The 10,856-nt window shown below is 49.9% G+C and overlaps 1 protein-coding gene across 1 annotated transcript; it reads right to left on the reverse strand.

Moving 5' to 3' along the window:
- Positions 1-1,691: 1,691 nt before the first annotated feature.
- On the reverse strand, positions 1,692-10,027 carry LOC134368581 (olfactory receptor 13H1-like). Its single transcript, XM_063085008.1, is given in 2 exon segments — positions 1,692-2,693; positions 9,914-10,027. Coding segments are annotated over 2 exon segments (1,116 nt in total).
- Positions 10,028-10,856: the final 829 nt, after the last annotated feature.

Raw genomic sequence — 10,856 nt, forward strand, 5'->3', positions numbered from 1 at the left:
CGCTTGCAAATCAAACGTTCGGAAGCCTTGAGCAGCAGACGTGCGAGCGATGAGTGGGTATTCACCGCCGAGCCACCCAGGACACAACTGAAAGGACCTACGTGCACCGGGGGCTCACAGGTGGATGCCACTGCTACCCAGAGCCACCAGCTATGCGCACATCCCACAGTGGCAGGGTCGGCTACATGCCTGGAGTTTTCTTCCTCTAACACACGCATCGGCCACACGTAAAATTGCCAGCTTCGTTGCCTGCACCCACGCACCGCCTGGCACTCTGGGGTCGTTGCAGTATCCTCCCCATTCCTGGTCCTCCCCTTCAGACACGGCCTTAGCTGCGTGAGTCTGAAGCTCTTCCTTCTAGGACAGGTTACATTCTCCTACCCCACTGATACTGAGCTTGACCGCGTGGCTACCGCTCACTCACGGAATGGGGACAAGAGCGACAACGTGCTCATTTGATCCTAGGCCTTAAGAGGCATCACGATCACTCCTCTTGCATGTCTTCCACCATCAAGAAAAGAACATGTTCAGTAGCCAGGTGACCTTCTGGTCCCAGAGGAACGGAGTAGGCCCCCGTGGAGTAGGGCCATCCTAGCGCCATGATGTTCTATGCTATGGGTGTACGGTGATTCACTTAAACATTGCTCTCCTGCTAAACACTTAGGGCTTTTATTCAAAATTCTCACACGTCCAAAGAGTGCTTGAGCAAGAATTCTTGCACATTTATGTGCCGTGCATGCATTGAGGTGGCATGGTGACGTGAGATGTCAAAGCGGGTCTTTCCCATTTTCCTGGAATTGATGACGAAAGTCCACAGCTATGAAAAGAGGTCCTCAAAATACCTCCCATTCTAAATAGCGAGGACCACCCCCATTCAGGACCAACCACGTCCCTACAGGGATTTCCAAAAGGTGCCATTTCAAAGGAGCCCATTCTACGACTTCCTCATAAAGAGGGTGGAAGTGGTGGAGTCACGTTGGGGAGGAACCACCCTTCTCCCGAAGGCTCTCCCAGTGCTGTGAAGGGTACAGGGGCAAGCACCTCAAGGGTACCGTCTTTGGGAGTCTGCAAAAAGTGGATATTGACATCTTGCTCAGGGTTAGGCATTTTCAGAGCCAGCGGGCTTGCAGATCCACCCCAGGCCTCTCGGAGCAGCAAACTCAGAGGCCAGGGCTGCTGCTAGCTGAGGGCCACCTTCCCAAACAAATGGGTCACCCAAATGCTTGGTTTTTACAGCTACTGAAACTGCCTCCCCCAGAAGCCCTAGCAATTTCCATGAACCCAATGGTATTTTCCCAGATCCTCACCAACACTATATACTATAAATGGTTTTCATGTGTGTTAATCAGTGAAAAGTGATATTTGGTTGTTGCATAAGTGTGAATGATTATTTCTTCTTACTGAATTGTGTGTTTGTGCCCCTTGGCCATTTTCTTCTTGTATTTATCTTCTGTCTGAACGATTTGCAAGAGGTTTTGTATACACAGACGATTGATTATTTTCTTGTTATCTGTGTTGCATAGCTTGCATCTTATTTTTATTTAAGATGCACGTGACATAGAGCAGTTTTATATTTTAATGTCATCAAATGCTGGTCCTTGTGTGATTGCTTCCATTTCTCAGATGCTTTGAAAGTCCTTTCCCATTTCTGGACTCCCACTCACAGATGAGAAGTTGCCAGGGCAGCTAAATCATTTGTGCTGGCCTATCACCCAGCGGGCTGTCGTGTGCTTGAAGCATGAGGACTTGGCCCCACAAGTTACTCTCCTGAGAGCAGCTTTTACATCCTTATTTCTCAGGGTGTAGATGAGGGGATTTAGCATTGGTGTCACTGCTGCATAAAATATAGAGACAATTTTGTCCCCATCTTGGGACTTTTTGGCCTGTGGTCTCATATAAATATATATTAGTGTCCCAAAGTAGATGGTGACCACGACCAGGTGAGAACCACATGTGGAAAAGGCCTCAAGCCTAGCCTCAGTTGGATGAACTCTTAAGACAGCCCTGAGGATACAAAGGTAAGAGATAAGGATGAAAGTTAAAGGTACTGGCATTGAAATGACAGCACATACCATCATCATAACCTCTAGGGAAAAGGTGTTAGAACAGAGCAATTTGAAGATGGCTTGGACTTCACAGGAGAAGTGATTGACTGCATTATGCCCAAAGAAACTGATGGGGAAGAGCAGAATGGGCACGACAGTGAGCAGGAAGGCTGTCACCCACACAGCCAAAGCCATTAAAGTGCATTCTCGAGAAGACATGACCAAGTTGTACCTGAGTGGATTTGAGATAGCCACGAATCGGTCGTAAGCCATAATGGCCAGAAGGAAACAGTCAGCCAGTGCCAAGAAGGCTCAGATGGCAAGCTGGGCAAAACAGGAGCTGTAGGAGATGGTGGGATAGTTCTGCAGGGAGTTCGCCATGATCAGAGGTACAGCACTTGTGGAGAACAGGAGACCCAGTAAAGACAAGTTACCAAGGAAGAAATACATTGGGGTGTGAAGCTGAGAACTGACTCCCACCAGGAAAACGATCATGCTGTTTCCTGCCAAAGTTAGTATGTAGAGAAACATTAGTGCCCAGAAAAGAACACTCTGGGATGTGGGGTCCTTGGACATTCCCACGAGAACGAATTCGGTCACTTTGGTGTGGTTTCCAATTTCCTGGTAATTCATTTCGTCTATCCACAGCTACAGGTGGGGAGAGAAGGCAGACGAATCAGCTCTTTGCCAGCAAGGAATTCACCGAGTATACTATCAGGTTGCTTAAAGCACAGCAGCCCTTGACACAAGCTCACCTCTGAAGTTTTCAGCCCCTAACCTGCCAGCAGCTTCAGTGACCCACGCCCGTGTCTGCATCCTCTGCGGGGAAAATAAAAAAGCAGTCCTCCAGGAAAAACGACCGGGACTCCTGGATTGTGTGAACACAGTATTGGAGGAAGAGAGAACAAAGGACCCACCCAGCCTTCTGGCCAGCAAGCCTCCCATGAGCTCCTGCTCCAAACTAAATGAGGCCTGACCACGAGAAGAAACCGGCTGCCTCTTCATTCAGGGGCAGGAGAATGACAGTGTAGCGGCACAGGGAAAGGTCCTCAGGACAATATTGGCTTGTACTCACTCGAGGTCAACACTCAAGGTCCTAAGTCCCTTCCCACACTGGGGCTGAGACCAAAAGATCCACAACGCTTTCCTCTCACCTCTTCAACCAGCAGCTCGTCACTCCTCAAGGCAGAGAAGAAAGGAGAAAGGGAAGGTAGGAATGTCAGGATATGCAGGGGAGGGACCCATTGCAGGCCAGCGAAGGACTGCTCTGCTGGGTGTCTCTGTTCCTTTCTGACTTTAGCCTACATGTGGGCAGGCGAGCGGGGCTGGCAGGCCTGGCCTGGGCTCTGGCTGGCAAGGTTTGCATTTACCTTCCTTGCACCACCAGAATGATAAGGTCTGAGATTTTCGTGGGGGCTTGCTGGACGCGACTAAGCTGACCAGAGGCATGTGTCTGACCCCTGTGTCTGTGCTCTTTGCTCTGCTCCTAACTACTGTCGTATGATTTATAACCAACGAAGCTCCTGTTCCACTTCTCCAGATGTGCGTCTCCATTCGTGCATCTGCTGTCACCTTAAATACCATGCGACCCATGATTTTGCCCCAGAGTTTGCCATTTTCAACTTTGCTGTCTCTGTCAGAGTCTGGCGCATATTAGGGGCTCCCCAAATGTTAGATCCTGCCTCCACCTTACTCTCCATACCCCGTCAGTCAGCAAACTCTGTTAATGTGTCCATTTAATGAACTACGCATTTCCAGACACACACTGTGGAGCAGGCACTGAGAAGAGGCTTCCTCTGCAGTACCTCTTCCATCTGTCCCTTCTTCTCTATTCCCATGTTTATGGAGGCCAAGACCTCATGGCCTCACACCAAGACTCACTACCAGCAACCTCCCGGACACAGTCCCTCCCCTCAAGGGGTTCACCATCTGGTGGGAGGGACAGAAAAGAACACATGATTCTACCGTGACTCGTAGTACATGGGGACAGGGTCAAGGCTGACAAAGAGCACCCGGGAAGGGGACCTAACCAGCTCTGATCAGGAAAGAGGTGACACCTCTGCAGAGACTTGACGAATGAGTGGGGACTGGCCAGTCAAAGGGAGGCGGAGGGAGAGAGAAGAAACAAAGGCGAACACCCCAGTTCCTGTTCACCATCTGTGGGGGGAGAAAATCCGGCCATTCCAGTACAGGATGAGGAGCGCTAGACAGAGGGAGGCACCGAGAGGAAAGGACTGACTCGATTCCTGAGGAGCTCATCTCAGCTACCACAGGAAAACGCATGTGGTTAGACCAGAGGTTCTCAAAGCAGGGTCTGTGGACGGGCAGCATCAGCATCCTCTAGGACTTGTGAGAGATACAGATTCTCAGGCCCCACCCCAGACCTGCTGAGTCAGGAACTCTGGGAGTGGGGCCCACAGATCTGTTTTAACAAGCTCTGCAGGCGTCTCTAATGCCTCTAAAGTTTGAGAACCACTGGTTCGAGTACAACTTGATCATTTACTGCTGGTTTTCAGCTTTCATCCTAAAGTAGGAATGAGACACATAACACAGACAGCTTTTCAGATGCTTAATAATTGCAGGGTCCCTCCCAAAGAATTTCGTAAAACTATTCAAACACACACACACACACACACACACACACACACACACACACACATATTTTAAAACTGGCATTAAAGTTTTTCGTCCGTTTCAATACTTGGAAAGATGTGATCTCTGTTTTCCTGTAAATATTCATAATTTAAAACCACCCCTTCTTGAATATTCCTGTGCATACCTGGGTGTGAAGAGCAGACACAGATTTTCACGAGCCGCTGGCAGGGCTTGCTCCACAGCCAGCTCCTGGTGCAAAGGCTGCTGAGTGTGCTACAGCACAGAACGGGTTCGTCATTTGGGAAGGTGGTCTTTTGCTGCCGTCAGGGCCAACTCCAATGTCATGCACATGTGCTTAAGTAAGTGGACTGACCTTGCTCTTCTGCAGACTCCACCTGGAGGTCTGAGGAAAGTGGCCTACGCTGCCTCTTTGCACGTAAAACTACCCCGCGCCACTGAGACACTGTCAACACCACCCGCAAGGGAAAGGTCTCCGCGTGCTCTTCACCGAGACTTCCATCAGTGACATGCATTTCCAAAAATGATATCCCAGCCCCACCTCCACCCCCGAGGGTGGAAGGCGGAATTGTCAGCAAATCGCGCCTGTGAGATGGGTGGAGCAGCTGACTCAAACCAGCCAAGCTTCTTCCAGCTCTGCAGCCAGGCCCCCTTCACGGAAGGAGCCCAAACACTCAGTGACGGTGCTGGACAGAATCAGACCACAGCCCCTTCCTGCTGAGACTCTGAGCCAAGCTCTGTTTCCCCAAGGTTAAGTCGGCTTTGGGACGAACGCGGTGAGATGTTTGTAACTCTTGTCAGACGCTGACGTGTTTGCCCGACTTCAGGGACCCTTTGGAGGGCCACGAAGTCTTCCCTTGCCTGCAGTGCTCATGTGCCGTCTCCCTCGTGGAGGAGAGAGCTGCCGTCTCAGCTCGGCGAGGCCTTGCCCTCACTCAGAGGCCCGCGGGCCCAGCACTAGGGAGGTGAGGAGCTCGATAGAAGAGATTAAAACAGCCTTAAGCACCTAAGAACTGTGCACAGCAACAACCCATGAATTATTTCCTGATGCCTTCTTCAGAGACTGGGGGCTGAACAGCAATTGGCTTCTGCTTCTGAAAAGCAGGCCATAGAGTGGAAAGTGAACACGTGGGCAGAGATGAGGATTTCTTCTTTCCCAGGAGTGGAGGCTAAATTTTACTCCTTTTCCATAAATACCGACGTTTCCTAGCTACTTGATCCCCAGTTTCTGAGGCCCACCAGGAATAGGCGCAGAGGGCATCACCGGAAGCGCAAGATTGCCAAGGATTGCAGAGGCCTGAGCTTTGCCAAGAAAGCCGCCTGAATCTGGGTTATCTGATAGCCCTGCACTGTTACCCCATTGCCCATGACTCCGGGATGCAGTGAAGCCAGGATGGGTAATATACAAGCCCAGTCCTCTTGCTAGGGACGCACAAGGGTCAGCTCTACCCGGAACGACTCCAGCTAGACTCACACTCTAGGAAGAGTCATGTGGCTTGCAAGGTGGCTCCGGAAAGTAATTCCGACTTTCCAGTCTGTGTTTGGGTTGAGTAGGGGAGAGCTGCCTTGGGGGTTAACTCTGCGGGCCTTATGAAGCCGAGAGAGACTGAGGAAATCCAAAAGGATCTTGGCAAGAGAGCCTCAGGGGAAACAATTACAGGTGTGCACCAACCATATATATCACTGAGGCTGTGAGTGGCCTCTGTGGGCAGCCACACTTGTAAACGTGGTCCCTGGTGGAGCAAACACACTTACTCCTTGAGCCGGAGAATTACAACACATAAGTTCATGCTACCGCCCCACAGCGCAACGCACGGGCTTCTGCCTTTTCTATTCCAGGCTCTGTGCTGGCTGCTGTCAGGGAGGCAAAGGTCAGCAGGAGTGCACAGACTAATAGGAGAACGAAGACACATATCCGAAGCAGACATTAAGAATTCAGCTTTAGAACTAAGTCTGTTTACAACGCTTAGAATTAGAATTCAGCTGCTTAGAAGGAAAACTGAGGGCGCGACTTGACCAAGGATGAACTTGACCTGGAGCCAGACAGATCTCCAGAGGTCTAAGCTCAACTCCACCCTTTCCTGGCTGTGTAATTTTGGGTGAGCTATGACACTTAACCTCTCTCAGCTTTAGATTTGTTTTCTCTTTCACATGGAGCGAATAATAGCAGCTACCTCACTTCATGGTTTGGAGGAGGAACTGAGAGAATATACGTATAACTAGTCTGTAAGTGCAGGCGTCCATGCGGGAAAAACCCCAACACTCCCCTACTCCCGTGAGTGCGGGCTCACCCTGTGGGTCCCAGGACATGAGGATCAGAGCACGGTGGTCCTGTGTCAGCACGTACTGGGGGTTATCAGTCTAGGCCAGTAGGGCTTCTTCGTCTCCCCTTAAGTGCAGTCCCACCATGTTTCCCATGGACGTTGGATGTGATTCAGTGAAATAAGTCCTGGGAAATATGAATTAAATAATAGCTAACGTGATAACGAAAATTTTAGTGTTGAAGAAGAAATAGGAAGGCTGATCAATGAAACAGAATTAAGAATCCAGAAGTAGATTTTTTTAATTCATATGGAAATTTAGTGTCTGATAAGGGAGAAATTTAACATTTGTTAAATTTGATACAGACAACATTCAATAAATGGTGTTGTGGACAACTGGCTCTCCATGAAAACATGCACCACACGAGAGTGGATCCCCACCTTAGTCCTTTCACCAAAATCAGTCTCAGGGGATCAAAGAGTAAATGTAGACAATCGAAACACTAAAACACCTAGAAAGACACACGGGTGGATATTTTCATCTTCCGGAGTGCTGAAAACATTTCTGAGCGCAGGATGTGAGGCTAGAAGGACTGCCGTGCTGTTGATGATGGTGTGCATTGGAGCAGCATCTTTGGAGGGCAAGTTTGCTGCACTTTAAAGTGTGCACGCCCGGGGAGTAATTGCAGTTGCAGGTGGTGGGCACGCTGATAGCACTGATCTGCTCGCCGCATCGTGGGCACAGCTGCTGACGGTCAGCTCTGTGCCACATGAATATGCATAATCAATAAAAGTTTTTCAGATTAAAAAACAAAAAAACAAAATGTGCACACCGAGCTCACAAATGGGACGGGAGGAAAGATCCAGATGTCCAGGGAATCTGCTCTGGCCAGAGGAGAAAGTACTGAAGGAAAGGAAAAGACAGGCAGACATGCTAAACAGCGATTTCTGCATCTCAATTGAGAGGCTTCCTGTTATCTCACCCTGTGGGCTGCAGAGACAGCAAGTCCTGACTGTGGAACAGCCCAAGCCTCAGGGAACCTGAAGCCATGTTAGCAAAAGTTGGCTTCTCTCCCAAACCCCTACTCAGTGTCTGTCCCGTTGGGAAATCCTTTCCTGGACATAAATGCTCACGTCTGGGAGACACCGTCCTTCACCTCAAAGGCCATATGAACACCTTTTGCCTTCTTTATTCATTCATTCAATGAATATTTATTTAGCATCTATGGAGTGCCAGGCACCTTGCCAGGCTCTAGGGGCCCATCTGTCACCACTCAATAAGTGCTCATTCCAGAACTGAGAGCTCATAGGCTGAAGAGGATGTGCAGAAAGACTGAGACTGAGTGGAAGGACGACGTTATATGTTCGCAGGTCAACCTCGGGTAGGTCATTTCCTTATTCTCAGGCTGGTTTTCCATGCTGTGTTCCTCCTTTGTTGTTTTTCCATTTAGTGGCCTGGGATGTGACTTGGAATAAGGGCATGGTGACACTGAGGCAGCTTTTACCACTGAGACCACACCACACGGGGAAGGCGCAGAAATTAGCTAGACAGACCGGGGTCTCCATTGACTACTGCATCTTGAGATGGATGTCATGTACTTCACGTGGACTGGCTGAAATCCATTTGCCAGCATCTACTCCAGTTTGTCTCCTTGGCAAGCACTGCATGGAGACCACATTCAAAAGGCCCTTCTGGCTGTCTCTTAGTGGATATTTGAGACACAGAGAGAGTCCCGGGAATGTTGTATAACAGGAGGATTTTCAAGTTACCCCACACCTGGACTGGAAGCTGTTGGCCATCTTTGCATCCCTTGCAACAGAAGGTGCAGATGAAACGTCTTCAGAGCAAAGGAAGAGCAAAGCACATCCACAGGGATGAAAGACAGGGAAGGGGGCAGTCCTGATGGTGTCTGAGTCTCTGGTTCCACTTTGCTCCTGTCTGAGTTTCTGGGAGACAATTACCCCACCCCCACCCCAGCCCCCACCCCCAACCTGGTATTCACATAACAAGTTCCCATGGTTTCCTGGGCTACTTGGAATTGGTTTCTGCTACTTTGGGGTTTTTGTTATTTTACTTCTCAAAATACATTGTACTTGATTTTCATGCCCCTTTACCGGTCCCTCACCTCCCCCCCCTCTCCCCTCCCCTCCGTCGTAAGTGTGCACTTGACTTAAATAGTTCAAGGAATTTTTGTGGTTATTCCGTCCGGTTTCTGCTACTTTTGACCAATACAACCCTAAAGGTAGATCTGCTTGCTCATGTTACAGAAGAAGCTCGGTGTCTACCTGTACTGGGAGTTAAGAGGGCTCCATCAGACACTCTGTGCTCCAATCTACCAGGCGGGATGAAGAGAGACAGAAAAAGTTTAGACTCTCTGGGGTCAACTTTGCCAACTGAGAGATCTGGTTAACTATGAAGAGCCCAAGATGATGGCAGCAGACAGGTTCTTTTTCTGTCTTGTGGTGGCAGCAGTGCCCTCTGACCTCTAGCTGGCACGTTTTCCTTCAGAGAGCCAGTCCATGGCAGTGCCCAGCTCTTTCCCTGGAGTCTCAGCATCTAAGGTAAGAAAGCAAGGGGGCACCTGCCTGGTGAGCCTAAAACTCTGACGCATACCTATCTTCAGGCAATTCTGACTTTGCAATTCTTTGTGGTCGCTCCAAATACTAGAAAATGAAATTAACCTGCCAGGCTATAGCTATCCTTTTCAACACACAGAGAACCTGTAATTACTGAACTCAAGTGAGAAAAGAACTTCCAACCGGATTGCTTCGTCACGTTTTCACCCAACACATGAGACGGTTCCACTGAGCAGAGCTCAGTGTCCAGGTACGGGGGTGTCTGTGGCCTCCTCCCCACGGGCAATGTGGTGAAGGGGGCGGGGCAGAGTTCCCCGTGGGGCAGAAGTGCCAGCTAAGAAACCAAAGAAGTCCTGAGGCCCCAATCAGGACTTTCCTTTTCAAAGAGTCCAGATAGTTAATAGGATGCACACAAACATCCACGCCGGCCCTACAGCCACCGAACTTTTGAGACAAGCCAACGTCCAGGCCCAGCACCATGATGTTCCCAGAACTCGGTTCTGTGTTGCCCCCAATCCTATCAGAGTCCATGGTCTCTAACTGGGATCTAACTGGTATCCAACTGGAGCCAGATGCAGAAAACCTGGATAATTTTGAGAGCGGCGGTCCCGGAGCTGTCACTGCTGAGAGAGCTCCGCAGTCACCATGGCCGCTCTCTCCGTTCCAACAGAAGAGCTTCTGTTTTCGAAACTGTGGCCAAGAGCAGAGGGGGCCAGAGGGCAGGAAAGAGGAAGAGAAAAGTGGAGCGGCTAGAAAACTGCCACACGCCCACCTTGGTGTCGGCAGCCCCTCTGGTGGCGGAGGCAGAGACAGAAACGGCTGGAATGATTCAGAGGAGATTGCGAGTGATCCTAAGCTCCAGCAGAGTTGTCTGGGGTCCTGTTTTCTGCTTTGGGGTGTGGGCCTTGTCCCTGCCACCGCCTAGAGCCCAGCACCCAGCACTGTGCTGGCCCTGCAAGGGACGGACACTTGTCATATGGCAGCCGGTCTCCCTTTCAGCAGGATCTTCTCTCTGTCTCGTTCTCTCTCTGTCTCTCTTTCTCTCTTTCTTTCCTTTCCTGTTCTTCCTTACTTCCTTCCTTTCCTTCCATCCTTCCTTCCTTCCTTCCTTCCTTTCCTTCCTTCTTTCCTTCCTTCCTTGCATCTTTTCCTTCCATCTTTTCCTTCCTTCTTTCCTTCCTTCCTTCCTTCCTTTCCTTCCTTCCTTCTTTCCTTCCTTTCCTTCCTTCCGTCCTTCCTTCCGTCCTTCCTTCCTTCCTTCCTTCCTTCCTTCCTTCCTTCTTTCCCTTCCTTCTTTCCTTCCCTTCCTTCCTTCCTTCCTTCCTTCCTTCCTTCCTTCCTTCCTTCCTTCCTTCCTTCC

The sequence above is a fragment of the Cynocephalus volans genome, chromosome X (genome assembly GCF_027409185.1).
Source record: "Cynocephalus volans isolate mCynVol1 chromosome X, mCynVol1.pri, whole genome shotgun sequence".
Lineage (NCBI taxonomy): Eukaryota > Metazoa > Chordata > Mammalia > Dermoptera > Cynocephalidae > Cynocephalus > Cynocephalus volans.